This window comes from Mirounga angustirostris, unplaced genomic scaffold (genome assembly GCF_029215605.1).
Source record: "Mirounga angustirostris isolate CCGP_5_RB_7025 unplaced genomic scaffold, mMirAng1.0.hap1 SCAF_8, whole genome shotgun sequence".
Taxonomy (NCBI): domain Eukaryota; kingdom Metazoa; phylum Chordata; class Mammalia; order Carnivora; family Phocidae; genus Mirounga; species Mirounga angustirostris.
In genome coordinates, this window is record NW_026991716.1 from 74,476,923 (window position 1) to 74,503,653 (window position 26,731).

Genomic DNA, 26,731 nt, shown 5'->3' on the forward strand with positions numbered 1-26,731 from the left:
AGGTGAGTTAAACAGGGTCAAAACACAAAATCAACCACATTTCTGTATCCTAAAAATAAACATGCCAAAACTGAAGTTAAAGACACAATGCCATTTACAATCACTCCAAAAAACAAACAAACAAATAAGATGCTTAGGAATAAATCTACTATCACAGGCGCAGGACTTGTATGCTGAAAATCACAAAATGCTAAAGAAATAAACAAAAGGAGACTTGAATAAATACAAAGTAAATACAAAGATGGTAGAATTAAAAGCAAGCACATCAATAATTACATTATGTGTAAATAATCTAAACATTCTAATTAAAAGCAGAGAAAGTCAGACTGGACAAAAGTGCAAGACCCAACTAGAGGCTGTCCATAAAAAACCCATTTAATATAAAAACATAGACAGGTTAAAAGTAAAAGGATAGAAAAAGATATACCACATAAACATTAGTTAAAAGAAAGCTGGAGTGGCTATATTAATATCATACAAAGTAAACACCAGAACATAGAACATCAGGGACACAGAGATATTACATAATGATATAACAGTCAATTCATCAAGAAGACATAGCAATTCTAAATGAGTATACATCTAATAACTGAGTTTCAAAATACAATACTCAAAAATTGATCTGATCAAGGGGGAAGATTGGCATATCTAAAGTTATAGTTAGAGATTTTAACACCCTTCTCTCAACAATTGATAGAACAAGTTGACAAAACATTGGTAAAGGTACAGAAAATTTGAACAATACTGTCAAGCAAGTTACATGGAACAATCACAGAAAACACATTCACTTTAAACATACATATAACATCACCAAGATAGACTACAAACTGAGCCATAAAATAAGTCCTAAAAAATTTCAAATGATTGAAGTCATACAGACTATGTTTTGTGAGCCTGGGTAATATGACATTAAAAGTCAGTTTTAAAAGAATACATGAAATCCTTAAATATTTTTGAAGTTAAGAAATGGACTCCTAAATGTTACATAAGTCAAATATGAAGGAATTAGAAAATATTTCTGACTGAATGATAATGAAAATACAAATACTAAAATTTGCAGGATGCAGCTAAAATAGTGCTTAGAGCAAAATTTATAATTCTAAATGCTTATGTTGTTGATGAAAAAAAAGTTTTAAACTATCTTAGCTTCTACATTAAGAGACTAGAAAAAGAAGAGTGAGTTAAGCCAAAGTAAATGAAGGAAATAATAAATATAAAAGCTGAAAGTAATTAAATAAAGAATAGATAATAGAGGAAATCAAGTCATTCAGAAGCTGATTCTTTGTAAAGATTAATAAAATTGGGCGCCTGGGTGGCTCAGTCGTTAAGCGTCTGCCTTTGGCTCAGGTCATGATCCCAGGGTCCTGGGATCGAGTCCCACATCGGGCTCCCTGCTCGGCAGGAAGCCTGCTTCTCCCTCTCCCACTCCCCCTGCTTGTGTTCCTGCTCTCACTATCTCTCTCTGTCAAATAAATAAATAAAAATCTTAAAAAAAAAAAAAGATTAATAAAATTGAAAAATCCTTACCTAAACTGATCAAGAGGAAAAAATAAAATTACCAATATCAAGAATGAAAGAGAGAATACCACATAGATATTACAGGCATTAAAAGGATATGAAAGGAGTATTATGACTAACTTTATGACTATGAATTTGACAACTTAGATTAAATGAACAAATTCCTTAAAGGACATAAATTACCAAAAGTGATATAAGAAAAAAGAGAAATTCTAAAAAGCCAAATATATGGTATTTTGATGTTGGTGTTGTTGTTGATGGGTTTTTTTAAGTATAGTAAAGAAACTGAATTTACAGTTAAAAACCCCCCACAAGGGGCGCCTGCGTGGCACAGTTAGTTAAGCATCTGACTCTTGATTTCAACTCAGGTTGTCATCTCAAGGTCATGAGATCAAGCCACATCAGGTTCTACACTCAGCACAGTCTGCTTAAGACTCTCTCTCCCTCTCCCTCTGCCTCACCCCCACCCTGCCTCCCCTGCCTTTCCAATAAATAAATCTTTAAAAAGAAAAAAACCTCCCCACAAGGAAAACTCAAAATCCAAAGGAATCCGCAGGTATATTCCATCAAGTATTCACAAAATAAATGACACTGATATTTCTCAAACTCCTTCAGAAAATTTTTAAACTCATTTTTTAAAGCCAGCATAGCCTTGACACCAAAACTCACAAATCAATTCGAGAAAAGACTTTTTCATACAATATCTCTCCTGGGCATAATGCAAAACTCCTTAACAAAATATTAGCAAATCAAACTCAGCAATATATATTTTTAAAAAATACATCAAAACTAACTGAAGTTTTTCCAAGACTGCAAGACTGGCTTAACATCCAAAAATCAGTTACTATGATTCACCACAAGATATCATAAAACTATCTCGGTAGTTGAAAAAGATACATTTGATAAAATGCCTACTTATTATAAAAACTATCAGATTTAGGAATAGAAAAAAATGTCCTCAAACTAATAAACAGGATCCAAGAAAAACTTATAGCTAATATATTAATGGTGACTGAAGAACATTTCCCCCATCTGATTGGGAAGAAGATAAGAATGTGTGCCCTCACCACTTCTATTTAGCATTTTTCTATAGTTCTAGGCAGTATGACATGGCAAGACAAAGAAGTAAAAGCAATAAAATTGTAAAAGAAATAAAACTGTCTCTGTTTGCAAATGAAATTATTGTTTTTATAGAAAAATCTTAAGAATCTATAAAATATCTACTAGGATCAATAAAAGAGATCACAGATTCAAAATCAATATCCAGAAATACATTGTATTTCTCTATACAAGCAGTAAATATGGAAATTGAAATACAAGTACCGTTTACAAAAACATCAAAAATATTAAAATACATAGGGATATTCCTCTTTCTGCTACTGCATTATTAGTTTATAGAAACACTACCTATTTATGCACCCTTATGTTTATTGCAGCATTATTTACAATAGCTAAGATCTAGAGGAAACCCAAGTGTCCATTGACATATGAATAGATAAAAAATATGTGGTATGTAGATATAGATACACACACACAATGGAATATTACACAGCCATAAAAAAGTTTGAGGGTTTGTTTTGCCATTTTTGCCATTTGTGACAACATGGATGGACCTAGGTTAAATAAGTAAGTCAGACTGAGAAAGACAAATACCATATGATTTCACTCATATGTGGAATCTAAAAAACAAAACAAATGAACAAACAAAAAGCAGAATCAGACCTATAAATACAGATAACAAACTGATGGTTTCCAGAGGGAAAGTGGGTACGTGGGATGGACAAAATGGGTGAATGAGTGAGAGATACAAGCTTCCAGTTATGAAATGAATAAGTCATGGGAATGAAAGGGACAGTATAAGGAATATAGTCAATGGTATTGTAATAGCATTTTATGGTGACAGATGGTAGCTACACTTGTGGTGAGCATAGCATAATATATAAGCTTGTCAAATCACTACATTGTATACCTGAAACTAATGTAACATTGCATGTCAACTCTATTCAAATTTAAAACTTAAATTAAAAGATACATGGGGATAAATTTAAAGAAATACATGCAAAACCTCTACACTGAAAATTATAAATATTACTGAGAGAAACTAAGAAATAACAAAATAAGTGGAGACTGCTTCTTTTTTCTTGGAGAACACAGAATATTAATAAATTTTAATTCTCCTTAGTCTATAGTTTTTACACAATGCCAACTAAAATTCCAGCAGGTTTTTGTAGAAATTGACAATTTGATTCCAAAATTTATTTGGAAATTCACAGAACCTGGAATAGCCAAAACAAGTTGAAAAAACAGAACAAAGTTGGCCTCACACCACCTGATCTCAAGACTTACCTTAAAAGCTACAGCAATCAAGACAACGTTATACTGACACAAAGGCGGATCAAGGAACAGAAGAGAGGGCATAGAAATCAACTGACATATACAATTGATTGATTTTTGACAAAGACACCAAAGCATTTCAATGGGGAAATAAAGTCTTTCCTACAAAATTTGCTGAAATAACTAGACATCCACATGGGGGGAAAAGATAAACCTCAACACCTACCTCATATCCAAATGCAAATATTTATTCAGGATGGATCATTAACTGTTGGTTTCCTAATTTGGGAACTTCTCAGGTAAAATCTGAAATTGGCCCCTGAACATGGAGGGCAAGAAGAGTCTAAGAGACAGACTGCTCCAGACTGGTGAGTGGTAGGTTTAATAACAAAGGGAAATTACACAGGAGGCTTGTCTTGGGCGGCCGTGAGATGAGTAGATCTCCACACCCACCCTCCAGAATCTTTAAAGTTTATATAGAAGACTTACCTGCATTCAGTAATGTATACCATCCAGATAGTCTAACCAACAGATTGCTCTCTCAAGGCTGCATCCTTGAAAATGGCTCCCACTGTAGGAATTATAGGCCAGGCACACATTCCAAGGATGGGGGACTGTAGGTGGTGAGATGTCTCTGATTGTCTGGGTCCAGCTCACAGGTCACCAAGTGGTCATGTCCCCCTGACAACCTCTTCCAATATGAAAACTAAAGGTATTAAGCCTCTAGAAGAAAATATAGAAAAATATCTTTGTGATCTTGAAGTCATTTCCTGGGACACAGGAAGCTCTAATCATAAAGAAAAATAGGTAACTTAGACTTCATCAAATTAAAATCTTCTGCTTATAAAAAGACATCATTAAAAAATACAAAGGCAAAGTATAGAGTAGAAGAAAATGTTCACAAAACATTGTTCTGACAAAAGACATGCGTCCAGAATATAAAAACATTTCCTAAAACCCTATGTACTCTGTTTTGATTTTTACAATAATGTTTTCCTGTTATTATGAATATAATAACCTCATAATACCCACATGTCATGTCCCAAGCACAAATTAAATAAGTGAGAAGAAGAGAATAAAGAACCCCACACTCCAGTATCTCCTCTACTCCTTTGCTCCCAGTGAAGACCAAATGAGAAACAAACTATCTACCCTTTCTTTCCTGTAGACAGGCCAAGAAAATTCTTTAAGAAGGCTGAGAAAGTGAATTTAATGAACAATTGGAGAGGTAAAATTAGTAATATGAGGGCAAGCAACTGCTCCTGAAATTAAAAAAAAAGGGGGGAAACAGACACATATTGAAGATTTTTTTCTTTCTTTTTTTCTTTTTTTAATTTTTTAAATTTTTTTATAACATATAAGGTATTATTTGTTTCAGGGGTACAGGTCTGTGATTCATTAGTCTTACACAATTAACAGCACTCACCATAGTACATACCCTCCCCAGTGGCCATCACCCAGGCACCCTATCCCTCCCACCCTCCTCCACTCCAGCAACCCTCAGTTTGTTTCCTGAGATTAAGAGTCTCTTATGGTTTGTCTCCCTCTCTGGTTTCATCTTGTTTCATTTTTCCATCCCTTCCCCTATGATCCTCTGTCTTGTTTCTCAAAATCCTCATTTCAGTGAGATCATATGATACTTATCTTTCTCTGATTGACTTATTTCACTTAGCATAATACCCTCTAGTTCCATCCATGTCATTGCAAATAGCAAGATTTCTTTGTTGTTGTTGGGTTTTTTTGATGGCTGCATAATATTCCATCATATATATATATACCACATCTTTATCCATTCATCTGTTGATAGACATCTAGGCTCTTTCCATAGTTTGGCTATTGTAGACATTGCTTCTATAAACATTGGGATGTAGGTGCCCCTTCAGATCACTACATTTGTATCTTTGGGGTAAATACCCAGTAGTGCAATTGCTGGGTCATAGGGTAGCTCTATTTTCAACTTTCTGAGGAACCTCAATACTGTTTTCCAGAGTGGCTGCACCACCTTGCATTCCCACCAACAGTGTAGGAGGGCTCCCCTTTCTCCGCATCCTCACCAATAGCTGTCATTTCCTGACTTGTTAATTTTAGCCATTCTGACTGGTGTGAGGTGGTATTTCATTGAGGTGTTGATTTGTATTTCCCTGAAACCAAGCATTTTTTCATGTGTCTGTTGGCCATTGTATATCTTCTTTGCAGAAATGTCTGTTTGTGTCTTCTGCCCATTTCTTGATTGGATTATTTGTTCTTCGGGTGTTGAGTTTGATAAATTTTTAGAGATTTTGGATACTAACCCTTTATCTGATATGTCATTTGCAAATATCTTCTCCCATTCTGTCGGTTGCCTTTTGGTTTTGTTGACTGTTTCCTTTGCTGTGCAAAAACTTTTTATCTTGATAAGTCCCAATAGTTCATTTTTGCCCTTGCTTTGGCGATGTTTCTGGGAAGAAGTTGCTGTGGCTGAGGTCAAAGAGGTTGCTGCCTGTGTTCTCCTCAAGGATTTTGATAGATTCCTGTCTCAAGTTGAGGTCTTTCATCCATTTTGAGTCTATTTTATGTGTGTGTTGTAAGGTAATGGTCCAGTTTCATTCTTCTGTATGTGACTGTCCAATTTTCCCAACACCATTTGTTGAAGAGACTGTCTGTTTTCCATTGGACATTCTTTCCTGCTTTGTTGAAGATTAGTTGACCATAGAGCTGAGGGTCCATTTCTGGACTCTTTATTCTGTTCCATTGATCTATGTGTCTGTTTTTGTGCCAGTACCATACTGTCTTGATGAGTACAGCCAACTAAAATTCCAGCAGGTTTTTGTAGAAATTGAAGTCCGGAATTGTGATGCCACAAGCTTTGCTTTTCTTTTTCAACATTCCTCTGGCTACCTGGGGTCTTTTCTGGTTCCACACAAATTTTAGGATTATTTGTTCCATTTCTTTGAAAAAAGTTGATAGTATTTTGATAGGGATTGCTTTAAATGTGTAAATTGCGCTAAGTAGCAAATTTTCACAATATTTGTTCTTCCAATCCATAAGCATGGAACATTTTTCCATTTCCTGTGTCTTCCTCAATTTCTTTCATGAGTATTCTATAGTTTTCTGAGTACAGATCTTTTGCCTCTTTGGTTAGATTTATTCCTAGGTATCTTATGGTTTTGGGTGCAATTTTAAATGGGATCGACTCCTTAATTTCTCTTTCTTCTGTCTTGTTGTATAGAAATGCAACTGATTTCTGTGCATTGATTTTATATCCTGCCACTTTACTGAATTCCTGTATGAGTTGATCCCGATCTTTTGGTACCAGTTGAGACCTGATTTGTGACCCAGGATGTGATCTATTCTGGAGAATGTTCCATGGGCACTAGAGAAGAATGTGTATTCTGTTGCTTTGGGATGGAATGTTGTGAATAGATCTGTGAAGTCCATTTGGTCCAGTGTGTCATTTAAAGCCTTTATTTCCTTGTTGATCTTTTGCTTAGATGATCTGTCCATTTCAGTGAGGGCGGTGTTAAAGTCCCCTACTATTATTGTATTATTGTCGATGTGTTTCTTTGATTTTGTTATTAGTTGGCTTATATAATTGGCTGCTCCCATGTTAGGGGCATAGATATTTACAATTGTTAGATCTTCTTGTTGGATAGACCCTTTAAGTAGGATATAGTGTCCTTCCTCATCTCTTATTATAGTCTTTGGTTTAAAATCTAATTTGTCTGATATAAGGATTGCCACCCCAGCTTTCTTTTGATGTCCATTAGCATGGTAAATGGTTTTCCACCCCCTCACTTTCAATCTGTAGGTGTCTTTGTGTCTAAAATGAGTGTCTTGCAGATAGCATATCAATGGGTCTTGTTTTTTTTATCCAATCTGATACCGTCTCTTTTGATTGGGGCACTGAATCCATTTACATTCCGGGTAACTATTGAAAGATATGAATTTAGTGCCATTGTATTGCCTGTAAGGTGACTGTTACTGTATATTGTCTCTGTTCCTTTCTGGTCTATATTACTTTTAGGCTCTTTCTTTGCTTAGAGGACCCCTTTCAATATTTCTTGTAGGGCTGGTTTCATGTTCGCAAATTCTTTTACTTTTCATTTGTCCTGGAAGATTTTTATCTCTCCTTCAATTTTCAATGACAGCTAGTTGGATATAGTATTCTTGGCTGCATATTTTTCTCATTCTGTGCTCTGAATATATCATGCCAGTCCTTTCTGGCCTGCCAGGTCTCTGTGGAGAGGTCTGTTGCCAATCTAATGTTTCTACTATTGTAGGTTACACCTCTTGTCCTGAGCTGCTTTCAGGATTTTCTCTTTATCTCTGAGACTTGTGAGTTTTACTATTAGATGTTGGGGTGTTGACCTATTTTTATTGATTTTGAGGGGGGTTCTCTGTGCCTCCTGGATTTTGATGCCTGTTTCCTTCCCCAAATTAGGGAAGTTCTCTGCTATAATTTGCTCCAATATACCTTCTGCCCCTCTCTTTCTTTCTTCTTCTTCTGGGATCCCAATTATTCTAATGTTGTTGCACTCTATGATATCATTTATCTCTCGAATTCTCCCCTCATGATCCAGTAGTTGTTTAGCTCTCTTTTTTTCAGCTTCTTTATTCTCCATCATTTGGTCCTCTATATTACTAATTCTCTCTTCTGTCTCATTTATCCTAGCAGTTAGAGCCTCCATTTTTTATTGCACCTCATTAATAGCCTTTTTGATTTCAACTTGGTTAGATTTTAGTTCTTTTATTTCTCCAGAAAGGGATTCTCTAGTATCTTCTATGCATTTTTCAAGCCCAGCTAGTATCTTTATAATCATCATACTGAACATTCTGAAAATGGCAACATCTTACTAATGTCTGTATTGATTAAGTCCCTGGCAGTCAGTACTGCCTCTTGTTCTTTTTTTTTTTTTTTTTAGTTTTTCCATCTTGTCATTTTGTCCAGAGGAGAATAGATGAATGAGAGAACAAAATGCTAACAGGGTAACAATGACCCCAGAAAAATATACACTAAACAAATCAGAAGAGACCTGAAACCAGGGGGAAAAGAATGGGAAAAAAAAAGAATATGATCAGGCTGGTGAATAGAACAGAGCCACACACTAGATTTTGGGTGTATTTTGGTCTGATATAAGAAATTGCCTCTCAAAATTTTAAAGAATGAAAAACTTATATATATATATACATATATATATATATATATATATATATATATATATACACAAAAATAATGGTAAATACAATGAAGGGATGGAATATGACTGTAAAGATGAAAATTAAAAAAGATTTTTAAAAAGGAATTAATAGGATAAGAAGTTGGTTGAAAAAAGAATGAAAAAAATTTTTTAAAAAGAGAGAATGTGATCAGGCAGGAGACTAGGACAACGTCATATACTAGATTTAGGGTATATTTTGGTCTGTTAGAAGAAACTGTATCCCAAAATTTTAAAGAAAGAAAAACATATATATACAAAAAACAAGGTTAAATGCAATGAAGGGATAAAATATGACTGTAAAAATTAAAATTAAAAAGGATTTTTAAAAAGTAATTGATAAGACGTTGGTTGAAAAAGGGAAGAAGAAAAATTCAACTAAAAAAGGTAGAAAAATTAAAAAATAAAGAAAAATTTAAAAATTAACTTTGAGGGTGCCTGGGTGGCTCAGTCGTTAAGTGTCTCTGTTTGGCTCAGGTCATGATCCCAGGGTCCTGGGATCGAGCCCCACATCAGGCTCCCTGCTCTGTAGGAAGCCTGCTTCTCCCTCTCCCACTCCCCCTGCTTGTGTTCTCTCGCGCGCTGTCGCTCTCTGTCAAATAAATAAATAAAATCTTTTAAAAAAATAAAATAAAAAATTAACTTTGAAAGACTAAAGAATCATGGGGGAAAAGCCATGGATTCTGTGTGCAGTATTCCCCTAGCGCTGGAGTTCTGCCGTTCTCATTGATGAGTAAACTTGGTCTTGGCTGGCTGTTCTCGCTGATCTTCTGGGGAGGGGCCTGTTGCCGTGGTTTCCAAATGTCTTTGCCGGAGGCGGATTTGCCCTGGCTTGCTGGGTCGGGCTAAGTAATCCGCTCGGGTTTGCTCTCGGGAGCTTTTGTTCCCTGCAAGCTTTCCGTACAGCTTTGGAGGCCAAGAGTGAAAATGGCAGCCTCCCAATCTCTGCCCCGGAGGAGCCAAGAACTCGGGGCCCCGCTCCTCAGTGAGCCCCCAGAGAAAAGCCGTCAGTCACTCCCGTCTCCCCAGTCTCTGGCCGCACTCCGTGCTCGCCCGGCCTGTGACTGCGCGTTTCTATCTCTGGCCCCCGACCCCGGGTGGAGTCTCCAAACCCAGCAGATCCCTGCGGTGCCCTCCCGCGCGGCTCCTCCCGGGGGAGGAAGGGGAGTCTCCCCGGATCTGCCGCTTGTTGGGTCCCTGCTGGAGGAGCAGGGGCCCGACTGTGCCGCGGATCACGGTTTATGGCCACCCCGAGCTGAGGGCCCGCGCCTGGGCTCCGCCTCTGCAGCCGGCTTCCCCACTCCAATCCCTGGGAGCTCTGCCGCACTCAGGCACCCCGGTCTTTCTGTGACCCGGAGGGTCCTAGGACCACACTGGCCCGCGAGGGTTCCACCCCCTGCTTAGCCACTGGAGCGACGTCCCTCAGCGGAGCCAACTTCTGAAAGTTCCAATTTTCTGCTCCGCGGCTCTATCACTTGCCAGAAGCGGCCGTGGAGGTCCCCTCCCCGCACAGTCTATCTTCCCAAATATCGCCTCAGATTCACTTCTCTGCACGTCCTACCTTCCAGAAAGTGGTCGCTTTTCTGTTCAGAGAGTTGTTGCTATTCTTTTCTTCAATCTCCTGTTGAGTTCGTAGGTGTTCAGAATGGTTTGATCCCTATCCAGCTGAATTCCTGGGACCAGACGAAATTTAGGTCTCCTACTCCTCCGCCATCTTGCTCCTCCCCCTCTTTCTTTTTTTACTGAAGTATAGTTGACATTCAGTATTATATTGGTTTCAGATATACAACATAGTGATTCCACATTTATATGCATTAAGAAGTGATTACCACAGTAGGTCTAGTTCCCATATATCACCGTACATAGTTATTACAGTATTATTGACTATCTTCCCAGCTACACTTCATATCCCCATGACTTATTTATATTATTACTAGAAGTTTGTACCTCTTAATCCCCTTCACCTATTTCATCCATCCTCCCACTCTTCCCTCTGACAACCACCAGTTCTCTATATTTGTGAGATTTATGACTGTGTTTTTGTTTTATTTCTTAGATCCTATATTAAAGATTTTTTAAATTATTTGAAGAAATTTGGGCAAAATGAAAATGATCAAAGAAGAGATGAAAGGATATTTATGACAAATTATCAATAGTTATTGAAAACCAATAAAAGACTAGATAAGATGGTGAAATTAAAAATGAGTGTGCTCATGACCTCTTGTCCCTGGTGTTCTGTCACTGGGTTAGTATAAATCCGAGGCTCTGAAGCATCTCAGTAAATGAGAGCAGCATGCATTGACCCATTTGGTTTATAGTGATTCTCTCCAATTTGTGATTTCAATGAAAAATCATTTAAATATGGCTTTGGACTGCACTGGTATTTTCCATGTCATAATCAGAGCAGAAACTAAAAGTTACAAACCCCCGAAGAGGTGCCTGCATTAACTCCTGATAGGATATGTCCATTTTTAGGCTTTGATTATTGCAGTTAATTTTCCATTCCGATGGACTAATGAACATTTGGTATATTGATATTGGTGTTTGGACTGGTTCTGCAAAGCGTATTTTGAGTTAAGTATTGTAGTTCTTCCTCCCATACTATGCAAAGGCTAAAGAGACTTAAATTTTCAGGTGCTACTTAACCAGCACTGTTCTAATTAGAAATCATACTACCTCCTAAGGAGTTGGTAGTGATTATAAAACCATGCGTTATTTTCTTAAGAAGATAAAGGAACCCAAGACAATTGGAGGTGGATCATTTCCTGAGTATGGCTGCATCTTTGTCCCCTTCACAGTCCCCAGTGTAATCCTTTAAATTGCTCAAAGAATTCTACTTCCCTGGTGCCCCCTGGCCCCACGGACTCCCAGCCTCTTCCATTATGGCTTTCCTGCTTCCTCTTTTACATTTCATTCACTCCAGAAATGCTCGGGGTGCCAATATAAAGGATACAGAGTGTAGCAGTGAAGAAAACTGCAAATAGTCCAGTTTAAAAAGACAATCTCTCATCCTAAAAAGAAAACAACCTTGATCCCACATCTCCCTCCACAGCTACCTTATTTCTCTGCTCCCCTTTTCACCAAAACTCTTGAAATACTTGTTCTCATTCAGTGCCTCTATTTCCTTTCTTCTCATTCTTTCTTAAAACCACCACATTCAGCCTTCGATCTCCACCTGGCACCAAACGGATCTTGTGAAGGTCATTGGTGTCTTCCACATTACTCAGCCCAATAGTCAAGTCCTCATAGCCCACTGCCTGTCAGCAGCACTTAAACAGCTGATCACTCTTACTTCATACACTTCTTCACCTGGTCTTGGGATGGAATTCTCTCTCATCATTCTCCTCCACCTGAATAGCTGTTTTTCTCTGCCTTGCTGGTTCCTCCTTTTCTTCCTGATCTTTGATTAGTGAAGACCTCCAGGAGCCAGCTCTCAGACTTGTTCAATCTATAATTGCTCCCCAGGTCATCTCACCCAGCTATTCAAAAGATTATGATCCACATGGTGTTACGAAACACACTTCAAGATATATTTTTAAGTGAAAAAAGATCAAAGGTGGCAAGCTGGATGTGTGCAGGAATTTGGAGTGACTGACAACACAGGGATACAAAACTTAACTCCTATTCTGAAAGGCTTGGGTACAAAATAAACCAGGAAGACACATTAAAGAGCTGACAATGTAGCCCCAACCAGTAATGTTTTTGCTAATTTAACTGGAGGCAGTTAAAAAGATGAATCAGACATGCATCCCATCCTCCAGAAATATATAGTTAGCTGGGGGGAGGGGGGTGAAAAATAAATAGGGACAAAATAAGGAAGAAAATGGTGTCACCAGAGAAATGAGAATTAGGATGTATCAGAGCTCAGAAATAGAGCAGCTTTTAAAAGCTTGATGAAGCTGAATTATTTGATTTTTTTTTACTTCATGTTTTTAAAATAACATTTCCTAATTTCCCCTATTATCAAACTAAAATTTCTAAAGTTTTCTGTCTCTTATCCATGCTACTCTCTATATTCTCAATCTTCCAATCAGAGTGGAAAAGCTTTTTTATTTAGAACTATTCTTCTCGGGTGCCTAGGTAGCTCAGCTGGCTAAGCATCTGACTCTTGATCTCAGCTCAGGTCTTGATCTGTGAGTTCCAGTCCCACGTTGGGCTCCACAATGGACTCCACACTGGGTATGGAGCCTACTTTAAAAAAGACAAAAAAGAAAAAAAAAAGAACTACTCTTCCAACAAACCTCAAGAACCCAAGAAAAACATAACTTAGGATTAATGTTTGTAGGGAAAAAAAAGAATTTTATTTCATGTAATTAAGGAGAAAGGGGTCAAAATAGAGAAATAAACATGTTGGCCACAGGGAGAAATGTAGAGAAGTTGCCCCAAGCTGATAGATGGCTCAGGCGCAACCTAGGTCTCTAATTCCAAAGCCCACACACTTTCAATGTTACAGCCTGTCTCAGATATAAATGCAAGTTTAAATTGACTATAAAAGAAGCAAAAATAACCAGGGGAGAAGAAACATTTAATTTACAAGAAAGAATGTATTGTTGGTCGAGTAAGTCCCCTAGAAGAAGTAGGGAAACAGGAATTTCGAGAGGGTACATCTATAGAAATGCAATAAAAGCACAATGAAAACAGAGAGGCAAAATGATTCTCATTTCACTGCAGAAAGATAAAGACTGTTTTAAAAACAATTTAAAATTAATAAACCCATTTGGTCTTTAGTGAAATAATTTTCTTTTACTTTCTATATCTAAAGAATAAATGGTAACCATCTCCCAGTCTTCTTGATTTTTGCCCAATGGGCAGAAGAAATTAAATCCAGAGCTAGAGAGATCTCACCCTGGCTGGAGATTTTTATTCCTGCCCCCTGACTTCCAGTCCCCAGTCCACCCAAAGACTCTCACCCACTCCATTCTCCCTTTCATACATGCCTCACTTGCTGCTGCCCTCATTAAAGAATGTCTGTTAAGCCTAATCCACATCAATCTCTGTCCCTTATAACTGCCAAAATGCCAGTTGTCTTTGAAGTTTTCCTGGACCTAATCCAACAGAGACAAATCAGAGGATTTGATCGATGTTCTGACCAGCAGCCATTGGTTGTGAATATTCGTATGTGGATTTTGATTGTCTTGTTTTCATGAATATATATTCACATTTGAGTTTACAGTAGTCCCCCCCCTTAACCATAGGAGATGCATTCCAAGACTGAAAACCTGAAACCACAGATAGTACCGAACCCTATATGTACTATGTTTTTTCCTATACTTATAAATCTATGATAAAGTTTATCAGTTAGGTACAATAAAAGATTTTTAAAAACTAATTAAAAAAAAGAACAATTATAACAGTATACTATAGGGGTGCCTGGGTGGCTCAGTCGGTTAAGCGTCTGCCTTGGGCTCAGGTCTTGATCCCAGGGTCCTGGGATCAAGCCCAGAGTCAGGCTCCCTGCTCAGCAGAGGAGTCTGCTTCTGCCTCTCCCACTGCCCCTCCCACCCCCACTCATGCTCAGTCTCTTGCTTTTTCTCTCCCAAATAAATAAATATCTTTAAAAAAAAAAACAGTATACTATAATAAACATTAGGTGAATGGGGTCTCTCAAAATATCTCATTGTGCTGTACTCACCTTTCTTGTGATGATGTGAGATGATAAAATGTTTATGTGATGAGATGAAGTGAGGTGAATGATGCAGGTTTTGTGACTATTGACCTTCTGCAGATTCGTCAGAAAGAGGATCATCGGCTTGCAGACCATGGTAACTGAAAGTGTGGAAAACGACACTACAGATAAGGGGGACTGTTGTATCTTTTTTTTTAATTCCTTACAACTATGCATTCAATAAATGTCACTATCTCACTGATTGCCCAGTTTAATCACAGCTATCCAGAAGACAGACAGATCATAGATGGTAGGTAGGTAGGTAGATAGAAAGATAGATGATAGATGATAGATAGATAGATAGATAGATAGATAGATAGATAGATAGACAGATAGACAGATAGACAGATAGATGATAGATGATAAAGATAGATAGAAATTGAAAGAATACAAATGTTAACAAAAACTAAACACATTTTTTTTTAATGTGGAGTTCTTTGAGCTTGGTTATGATGCTGCTTCACAGTCAGTTTACTGTATTACTCTGAGAACAATTCACCATAAACATCAAAGTAATGTTATATGCTTTTTTTCCTCTCTTTTCTCCAAAGAAATGCACAGTGGGATATGTAAAATGTCAGAAATAATTAGACAAAAATCATACAATTTCATTGTGACACTAAAATATCTTTGGAGTTGAGCATTTGCTATGAAACTTTAAAACTGCTTTGAAGTCTGCTTATTATAAACAATATAATATTTTTCTTTAATGTCCCAGAATTTCTAAAGTATGATACAAGGTGAATATATGTTTCAAAATAAAGAATAATTTATGTATAAATGTATAGATATTAATAAATATAAATAAGAAAGTAATTCAGGTGGCAAGATAGACTTTAAAGTTGGTAATGTTTTCATGAGAAAGAGTTGGGGAGCTTAACTTTTTAAAAAATTTTTGGTAGCTACACTTGTAGTTAGCACAGCATAAGGATTTGTGAGTCACTATGTTGTATACCTGAAATTAATGTAACATTGTGTGTCAACTATACATCAATTTTTAAAAAGTATCTTTTGAAGAATCATGTAAAAGTGAACGTTGTACCCAGAGATAAAAAAGAAAATTATATCGAAAATGTGCAAAGAATTTCTGAGTGCTGAAATACGGTAACATTTTCTAGGGGGAAAAATATGACTTTTCATTCATTAACCAGTAGCATACTATCTTCCAGGAACCCTCAGAAGAAAAGCTGTGGTGCTTCCTTTTACCCATACAAAATGGAACATAAGAAACTACATAGCTGAAGAAACTACAGTCTTCTTATAAGTGAGAGGCATTGAAGTCTAAGTAATTTCCTGCTGAGGGAAAATAACCAGCAGCTTTTCCACAGTGTAGATTGAAACAGGGAAGACATGAATATCACTAACTGTACCACAGAAGCCAGTGTGGCTGCAAGACCCAAGACCATCACTGAGAAGATGCTCATTTCCATGACTCTGGTGATCATCACCACCCTGACCATGTTGCTGAACTTGGCCGTGATCATGGCTATCTGTACCACCAAGAAGCTCCACCAGCCTGCCAACTACCTGATCTGTTCCCTGGCTGTGACAGATCTCCTGGTGGCAGTGCTCGTCATGCCACTGAGCATCATGTATATTGTCATGGACAGCTGGAAACTAGGGTACTTTATCTGCGAGGTGTGGCTGAGTGTGGACATGACCTGCTGCACCTGCTCCATCCTCCATCTCTGTGTGATTGCCCTAGACAGGTACTGGGCCATCACCAATGCTATTGAATATGCCAGGAAGAGGACCGCCAAGAGGGCTGGGCTGATGATCCTCACCGTCTGGACCATCTCCATCTTCATCTCCATGCCCCCTCTGTTCTGGAGGAGCCACCGCCAACTCAGCCCACCTCCTAGTCAGTGCACTATCCAGCATGACCATGTCATCTACACCATTTACTCCACACTTGGGGCATTTTATATCCCCTTGACTTTGATACTTATTCTGTATTACCGGATTTACCATGCAGCCAAGAGCCTTTATCAGAAAAGAGGATCTAGCCGGCACTTGAGCAACAGAAGCACGGATAGCCAAAATTCTTTTGCGAGTTGTAAACTTACACAAACTTTCTGTGTGTCTGATTTCTCCACCTCAGACCCTACCACAGAGTTTGAAAAGATCCACTCCTCTATCAGGATCCCTTCCTTCTATAATGATCTAGATCACCCAGGAGAACGTCAGCAAATCTCTAGTACCAGGGAACGTAAGGCAGCACGCATCCTAGGACTGATTTTGGGGGCATTCATTTTGTCGTGGCTGCCATTTTTCATCAAAGAGTTGATTGTTGGTCTGAGCATCTATGCGGTGTCCTCTGAAGTGGCTGATTTTTTGACGTGGCTTGGTTATGTTAATTCTCTGATCAACCCTCTGCTCTACACAAGTTTTAATGAAGACTTTAAGCTGGCTTTTAAAAAGCTAATTAAGTGCCGAGAACATACATAGATTGCAAAAAGCCAAAAGGCATTGTTTTTACCAGCCTTGTGAGTGGACAGAGGAAAGGGGTTCAACTTATTAATTCTTGAACATAGTTGGTTCAGAAAAGTTTGTAAGGTAGTGTGGTCTTTTTGTTTGTTCACTTGTTCCGTTTTGTTTGAGGTTTGTTTTCTAGTGTGCCGTTTTCTACCTCTGGTTTTATTTGTGGTACATGATTTCAAATAAACATCCGACAAAGACAGAAATTTCATAGACGTAATAATAAGGTGAAATAGTAACTACTTTTTTTAGCCATTCAGTTAATCCTGCAATTAAAGAATGCCAAAATAAATCTTCACTTGCAGAAGTTCTTATTACTTATAAATCAAATACCTGATAACTTGCCCTCTTGTGGCATTAAATCTGAGGTCATGGCTCCATATGCGTGCAAATTTTAGTGGGAATTGCATGACTACATAAAGCATTAATAAAAAAAAAAAGTGGTATACTGTCATCTGCTTGCAGACCTGAGCTAAAATCATTTACTGTGACTACATAGGCCACTCCCTTTAGGCACAAATAGTACAGCTATTATAGTTCATGATTAAATATGCTTCCTCATTCTCTAAAAAGAACCTGGAATGAATACTCCGGCACTTTCGTAGGTCTTTGACTATGAATATGAAACATAAACAAATTCAAGATAATCTAAATCTCCTTTGGTCCACATGTTGTATTACCTGACAGGCACATTGGACGTCTTGCCATTCTGAGAAGTGTCCCACTGAGCCTTGCACACACTCCCTCACTTAGAAGGATTCAGGTGGGAGTACAAGCAGCTTAACAGGGTAGAGTGATCAAATGAAGGAATATATTATCTGAAGAACTTTGTTGGAGAATGTTACTTATTAAGTTACCAGTTGTGCACTTGGCAAAACCATTAAAAGTCGAAAATTTATGTTTACCGCAAAGGTCACCCATCGAGGAAATGAGTATGAAATTGTGTCCCCTGGGATCTCAGTGGCTTCCATGCCAGACTGCATCTTGGGGCCAGGAGGCTGCAGATGGGACCTGACCTGAGGCGACAGCACCTCACCTGACCTGGGGTGACTGCTCTAGTCACATGGAGGAGCTTACCACTAAGTCAAGAGTGATGACAGGGACGCCTGGGTGGCTCAGTTGGTTAAGCGTCTGCCTTCGGCTCAGGTCATGATCCCAGGGTCCTGGGATTGAGTCCCACATTGGGCTCCTTGCTTGGTGGGGAGCCTGCTTCTCCCCCAGCCTGCCGCTCCCCCTGCTTGTGCATGCTCTCTCTCTCTGACAAATAAATAAATAAAATCTTAAAAAAAAAAAAAAAGAGTGATGACAGAAGGGAATGAAAGTCTGTAAATTCATGTACGCTCTTGAGTCAGTGACTATTTTACACCTCTTCTCCTCGTCTCATCCACAGCTTCTCCCCATCTCTTCACTCTCCCCGGGTCATTTCTCTTCTTTGTTCACTGAGAAGACATGAATTTGCTCCCTCTCCTCCATGTTTTAGCCTTAAATCTACGCCCTCTAATCTTTTCTGTAATCTTGCACGTTTCTCCTTACCCCTGACTCCTCTCCTCCACTCCCCCCCTCCTGTCTCCACCCCCTCTCTTCTCCTCCCTTCTCCCCTCCCTTTCTCCCACCCCCTTCCTCTCCCCACTATTCTTTAATCTCACCTATGAGTTTGCTCAAGTCTCTCAGACACTGGTGTACATTTCCTCTGGCCCTACTTCCCACTCAAGAGCCTGCTTCATCTCTCTCCTGGCTCTCCCACCTGAGTTTCTCCACTCATCAATCCTTCATTCTGCTCACCTCTCACCTTCCACTGACTTTCTTATCCTGTGCCATCTGAGTGTACCCCTCCTAGCTCTCCTGAAACAGATCTCCCAAAGTCTTTGGTGACTTGCCAGTAGGCAAATTTAATGGCCTTCCCTCTGTCCTTATCTACTTCCCAATCTCTCATCAGGTAGAATAGCTAAGCATCCCTTTCTTGTTTAAGCCTGTGACTTCCAAAATACATTACTCCCCTGGTTCTCCAATCACCTCCTCATTCTTTGTCTCCTTTTCTTCCTCCTGAGGCATTGTCCTCGGCTCTTACCTCCTGTATCTCCATACTCCATCCCACCCCATCACATGCCTGTGGCTTTTCAATTTGTGTCTTTAGTTCTGATCTCTGTCTTTCTCAAACTCCAGACCCATGAATTATATCCAGTGAACATCTCCCTATGAATAGCCTGTTGGTTCCTCAAACACAGCTTTTCCAAACTGAACTCATGATCATTTTTCCACACTCAAACCTTCTCCTCCTTCCCAGTCTCAGATAACAGGATTACCATGCTTTTTATCATTCCTATTAGATAAATGTGATCCTCTCATGGCTTATCTCTCACATTCAGATAGTCTTAAAGTCTTATCCATTTACCTCTACAGAAATATTTGAATATGCCCCTTTCTTCTCCAATAAGCTGGTCCCCTCACTTATTCCAAATCTTCTCATCTGATCCACTTACCTCTGGAGTCCTTCACCTGCAACTCTGCCCCCACATAACTGCACATCTATTAGATATATCTTCTAGAACAGTGGTTTTCAGAGTGGCAGCTCTGGACCAGCAGCATTAGCATCATCTGAGAAGTTGTGAAAAATGCAATGTCTAGAGCCCCACTGAAGACATACTGAATCACAAATTCAGAGAGTAAAACCTCTATTTTAATAAGCCCTCTAGGAGATTCTGGTTTGAGAATCACTATCCTCAAGCATACCACTGTTTTTTAATTATAATACTCATAATCCTCTACTATTTCCCCATCAGTTTAAAATAAATTAAGATTCCTTAGTATAATATTCAAGGCTCCTTCACTACATGACTTTAAACTACCTTTCCAGAGTTGTGTCTCACCACTTCTTCTCACCCACCTCATACTCCAGAAAGTCTGGATATTTTCTGGGTTTTCTGAGCTCCCCTAACAGTTGATCCCACTGCTTCAGATTCCACTGACTCCATGGTTTTCCATTCTTCTTCTACCAATTCTTCATGCAATCTTGCAGCACAAATGCAATCTCTTCTGTAAAGTCTTTCCGAGAGCCTTCTTTCTTCTCTATCACTGTGAAAGTCCTCTCTCCCAGCTCTAGGCTCCCATAGAACCTCATTTCTATCACTATTATTATATGCACCCTATCTTATAATGCATCTGTTTGTGTATTTCTGCTGTCTGCCCTAAAAGATTGTGAGCTCCTTGAGGGCAGGAACCATGTCTGTTTCATCTCTGTATCCCTAGGGACTCCTACCGTATTTTACATAAAGTAGGCACTCAATAAATGTCTGTTAATGTGAATGGAATTATGTCCCTGGAAGAGAAAAAGTCATTGTGCCATCTCCTCCCAGTGAGAAAACCAAACTTCTAAAATACCATGGTGAAATACTGACTTTCTTTCCCCCCAAAACTTACGTTACTACTTCCCAATCTTGTTCCAAAAACTGCTTAAAATAAAGAGCTTCCACATGGAAGAAAAAAAAAAAGGATTGCCTGCTGAATATAAATTAATATACTTTATTCAGTAGGATTCAGGCTAAGCTGCTCTCAAAGAAGGGGTCCTCCAAATATAGTAGTTCGAACAAGATAGTTTCTTTCTCCCTCACATGACAGTAAAGAGGTAGGAGGGCAGCCCAGAGTGAGTAGGAGACTCTGCTCCACAACATTATCCAGGACAAGATGGTTCTTCCTTCCTCTCAGGGCTTGTTCTCATCTGCATGGCCAAAGCTGACTAACCATTACATCCACATTCCAGTCCATAGGAAGTAAGAGAGAGAAGTAGAGAGTGGTTTCCTTTTAAGGAAGTTATGTGGATCACATAACTTCTGCTTGTACTCCATTGGCAATAATTGGTCACATGGCCACACCAAATTGTAAAAGAGAATAAGAGAGTAAATCTCTAGCTGGGCAGCCACATGCCTTGCTAAAATTGAGGACATTATAATAAAAGGAAGAAAGAGAGAATGAATACAAGGGAACAATGAACAGTCCACCTCAAAGGGATATTGGTTTCTGTATGTACAGCTCCTATATCTCAGGCAAGTCAATTTGCTACCCAGTTCCTGGTGACCTATGTATGAGGGTGTTGAGGTTTAAAATATGGGTGACTAGACTGAGATTGTGCGTACGCTGAAAATCCAGTATTTATCATGATTATATCTCTAACATCTAGAAATTATATGAGCAACTCACTTGCTTTCCCATCATCTTCCACATGTCATCATTGAAAATTCTTGGCAATTTTAAGCATTTTAAAATGTTAAGAGTCTAATTAAATAAAAAACAAAAAACAGATGCATAAGTAATTTTCACTTACTCATTTTTACTAACGCATTTACAATTTACTAGATAAGTCCTAATTAAATGCAACTCTCTCACACCTATCTTTGCCCTTAGCAAAGAAGAATCTACATCTATTTCCTAATATAAATCAAACCCATTGGGAAAAAAAAAATCTGTTGTTTGGTTTACTCATTTAACCAGCAGTGCTAGCTGGTATTGACCGCCATTGCTGCTTTCAATTAAAACTTGAGTAATGGTTCCTTCCAATATGGTTAGTTTTTCTAGTGTAAACATTGGAGGATTAAAAGTAAACCCCAGGGGTGACATTTCAAACACCCTCATTAACTAATAAATTAGGACTTCCTGATTTGTGTACCTGGTAAAAAGAATTCTTGGATATAAGTCACTCCCTTGGAGACCCCGTAGGTGTTTGGTTATAACTGGTAGCAATAAGAACCCCTATGTGCATTGCTACCACTATCTGCTTTGGATAACTGTATAGCTTCCTATACATATGAATTTCAGTTTGCAAACTCTGATACATATGTATCAGGGAAGTTCCAGAGTGAGGTTCAGCAACTGTTCTGGCTACCAGCACAAGACATCCAGTATCATGCTGGTCTGTCTACTGTGTGTTTGCTGTGTTTGCTTGGTTTTTAAGGTCTTCTATACACCACAACTTCTAACTCCATATGTACAGTGTTTGCAAATGCTGTAAGAGCATCAGAAAAATTAGTGAAAAGGAGCATATGACTACAAAGGAAAAACAAGCAAAGGCAATTTTTTAAATTAAAAGTGCTGAGAAAACAAGCATCGCATGTAAGAATGGGATCAAATCTTGCTCGGTTTTCAAGGACAACCATATGCAACACGTGAAAAAGCAGCGTGCCTAAATTATTGACTATAATCAGCAGGAAACAAGGAAAAGTGATTAATGAGATGGGAAACTGTCTGAGCACCACACAGTTCTAAAAGGTGTTTGGAAGTGTGTATGGGCATGTCTAGTTATTGCAATAGAGAACACTAATGGTATTTTGTAGTACGAGGCACAGAGGCTAAATCCTGCTTTTGAAAAAAAAAGAAAAGAAAAGAAAAGAAAAACAGTCCCACTCAAAAAAGAATTGCCACACCCAAAATACCAATATCACTACCTGCTAAGAAACTCAGGAGTACCAGCATCGACATGGGATGCTCAGAAGCCTAATGTTAATTCAGGTGTTGGCTAAGGATTATTTGAGAATTTAGAAAACTAAGCATTGCAAAAGTGCTGCTATGAACTTTTATTGCAAGCCATAGAGGGTTGCAGAGGTTCAAGGCCAATTTGAATCTGTCCAATATCAAAATGAGGGTCAGGCCAATAAATATAGACAGCACATTGGTTAGAGAGTCTCCCATGACAGTGGAAGAGATCATTGAGAAAAACGACACAATACAATGTCTATTAGCAAGGAGGAGGTATTGATGCTTCAGAGGATTGACTCAGATCCTTATTTGATGGAAAGGTTTTCAGAGGCTAAACATAGTCTCACCTAAGTCACTTCAGAGTTAGAACTGAAAGAGAATCTCAGGCACCTGTCACTAGAAGGAGAAGATATTTCCAATGGTAGGAAGGATGACATTGGATGTTCCTGGGACCCTTAAATTATCCCAGGGCCCTCCTCTCTCTCCATAAACCCCACCTTGGAGAATACACAGCAGGTTTCAGCCTTGCCACGAAAATGGTTTGAAATTATTTCCTTCAGAATAGAAGACAGTCACTAGGAGAAGAGAATTGTTTCAGAAAAGTAATCTGTCAGCTCCCTGGAAGCTCCTAGCACCTAACACAGAAGATGGTGCATGGTGGAGTTCAATTTATATAACTTGCATGTCTGTTGAATTTAATTGAAATGAACACATTGATTATAGACCTCAAGAAATTTAAAAGCAGAACTATGTTATGGTTAAGAAGGGAACGTCTTCATATGGAGTTGTCAAATATTTAATTTTTTTTTAAGGAAAGGGGGCATCAGGACAATGATGATACAAAAGAAACAGCAACAGGAGGAGTTTGGCGATAAAATCAACAGAGTTTTAGGCAATAAAAAAAAACATTAACCATCTGCTATGAGTTTGATTAGATTATAAAAGTTTTTCATTGAAAAAGAAAAAGTGGTATAAGAGCAATGAGAAGAAAGCAAGAACACAGCAATTCAAAAAGAGCAAAGTTGGGGAGATAATGTTGGTGGTGGTTTGAGGTCCACAAACACCAAGTGAGCACCTGCCATGAGTTTGGCATTGTACTAGGCACTGGGATCTCTGTAAGGAAAGAAAAGAGGGAGGGGAGGAAGAGAGCAGATAATTCGGGTGGAAAACAACTACAAGACCCAAATCTTAAGAGCAGATTTGTAGAAAGCTGATTATATTTATTTTCTATTTTGATAAAACAGCATTTCAGAGGGAGTTATAAACATTGCCTTTGCTTAAGGGGGTGGGAGAGAAAGAAGACAGAGGAGAGCATTTTGCACATCTGAATCTTAGGAAAAAAGAGGGTGATATCAAAAACTCTGAAGAATGGAGGAGAACAGATGTTTCTTCAGAGAAAGTGTATAAACAACATGGGTACAAGAAATAAGGTCTTAAGGGCATGTGTTTCCAGTTTGCATGGTATCAAACAGTTGGTACATCAAGGGATAATTCTTGAGCCACCCAGGCACCCCAATAATGACATTCTTACCACTCAAGGAGTTGAACAAAAAATACAGAGTCATACTGTTGTCAGTGGAAGCAGAACTAGAAAGATAAGCAAAGTGAGGCCAAAACAAAAAAAGCAGCCAACTGGCATCCATGGCAAAGCACAAGAACGAAGCTAAATTAATTCCTGCTGCTGAGAAACTAACAGTGTTGCCTGTGCTTTAGAGTTGCCACTTACAATCCCAGACAAACTTCCAGTTCCCAAACTCTGCTCCAGGTCCTTGAGGTTTAGCTGTGAGAATATTCCAGAGACTCCTTTCTCTACCTTTCACATGGGAGATTTAATTCCTGCTTTCAGGGGGACAGAGAAGGGCCTAAGTGTCCTTCTTACTCAGGCTGACTCTTAAGTAACTTTTATTTAAAACCAATATGCCAATGTGGTCCATCTTGGGGCAGCCTGTCATTGGCCTCTCTACAGGGGAGCAGAGTCATGACATTAACGACCACTATGTACTCAGCCAGGCTTAGCTCAGTCACAAGCACCCTAGGGGATAGAATCACCTCTCTGAATCTTATAAAATGTTGTAGATCTGAATATACTCCAGCAAATGAGCATATTTCCAGTGATATGAGCCCCTTCTTAATAAAAATAACCAGAAGAAAATCCAGCAAGGGTGTGTGTGTGTGTGTGTGAAATTTAGTCTACTAAATAATTGGAGATAAAGTTCATTCAACACACATATATAAACATCTATGTGTCAGGCTTTGCAACATACTGTCTTGTGAATAAGATACAGCCCCAGCCCTTAAGAAAAACATGGTCTATTGGAAGAGAAAGCCAAGTAAACCATAGAGTATGATACATTGAGTTGTAGAGATATATACAATATGCACATAGAAGAAGAAATCATCAGTTCTGTGTGAGAAGGAGAGGAGCCTTCACTAAAAAATTGAGCTGGAACATGATATAAGAATTAAGTAGGCTGACAATTCATAACCAATAAACAGCATGAATAAAAGCATGGAGACATGGAGATTCAAATGGTGTTCAGGGAATGAGAAGTGGCCTGCAGTAACCAGTGTATGGGGTAGGAAGGAGAAAGGCAGGAAAGGAGGCTTGTGGTCCAGGCATGTCCATGAAGGACCACAAATGCCTCACTAAGGATATTAGATCTTACCTTGCCTGAGGTTTCTAACCAAAAGAGAACATGATCAGACCTGAAGTTTTGAAAGTATCCTTGAATGAAAGAGGATGAAAGAATGAAGACCAGATTGACAGGTGATGGAATAAACCAGGGTGCAAAAAAGGTAGAGTCTGTACTAAAGAGAAGGAAAGTGAGCAGAAGGAGAGGTGGGGGGAGATGGTAAAGAAATTTCAGAGATAAAATTAGAGGACAGACAAATCAATAGACTTATCTAGAAGATGACCTTCTTAAACTGAAAGAGAGCAAAGTTTCAGACTGCCAAAGAGAATGTATAGTAATTTCAGCAGCAGATCATAAATCCCACAATTTGGGGATATAGTAGAATAGAAGAAGAGTCACCTTCTTTGCCAAACAGACCAATCCTTTTCCCATGTTGGAGATTGTCTACCCTTGCTTAATCATAGTAAACTGGGCAGAAAATCTTCTCTAGGAAATTGCAATAGATTAATTACATACCTCATTTGTCTCCACTGTTAGCACTACTCTTTCACTGAGTCCTTCTAAACACACTGGTTACTTAACAACTCAGTCAAGCAAACAACCCTTCCTCAAGCAGATATTCAATTCATTTATCATTTAACAAACATTTACTGAGCACCTACTATCTGCCAGGAATTATGCTAGGTCCTAGATATTCAATGGTGAACTAAATAATACAGATTCTTTCCCTAAATGAAAATTTAGTCTAATGGAAGAGTTAATTTGAATAGCATTTTCAATACAGTGGGTTAAAGTACAGTGAAGAGCAATATTTCTCCAACTTCCAATATGGAAGGTCTGAAGTAAGACCCGATATTGTGCATTTCTAACAATTTCCCAAGTGATGCTGATGTTGCTGGTCTAAGGACCAAACCCTGCATGGCATAGAATCATGTAACATGGTCTAGGGCATCTTCATCCAAAGCCATTTGAAGAGAAACTGGAAGGAGAATGAAACCTCTTGCATGTCCCACATTTCATAATTTGAGCAATGGCAATTAAGAACAGAAAAAGAAATAACAAGCACAATACATGTAGATCTGCAGAATTCTGATGGGATTGAAAGACAAAATCTGAGCTGATCTTTGAGCAAGTTGGGACAGAAGATAATGGGGATGAGAGTACCCATACTTGGGACCTCAAGCAGAAATGTAGAAGTTGAGCTATGAAAGTATAGAGGACAAGAGCCAGGACAGAGCACTTACCTCATCTCTCAGGCTGTCATTTTTTTGACCACAGCACAATGTAGAGGAATTCGTATTTAACACCTGGCCCCAAATTAAGTTATGAGAGTACTTTTTAAATAATTTTCTATGCGCTTTTATGCTTCTATTGACCATCCTATAAATAAAAGCACTTTATCCCATAGGCTCACATCTCCTCAACTAATCCTTATATTACAA

At 38.6% G+C, this 26,731-nt stretch overlaps 1 protein-coding gene across 4 annotated transcripts in view; it reads left to right on the forward strand.

Moving 5' to 3' along the window:
- The window catches only part of HTR1E (5-hydroxytryptamine receptor 1E), a 100,364-nt gene extending 78,887 nt beyond the window's left edge, over positions 1-21,477 (forward strand). For all 4 annotated transcript variants that reach the window (XM_064597838.1, XM_064597840.1, XM_064597839.1 and 1 more), the window contains one exon: positions 15,882-21,477. In XM_064597838.1, coding sequence (XP_064453908.1) covers positions 16,063-17,160 — 1,098 coding nt within the window. In that variant the 5' untranslated portion in view covers positions 15,882-16,062 and the 3' untranslated portion in view covers positions 17,161-21,477. The remainder of the gene's footprint in view (positions 1-15,881) is intronic.
- Positions 21,478-26,731: the final 5,254 nt, after the last annotated feature.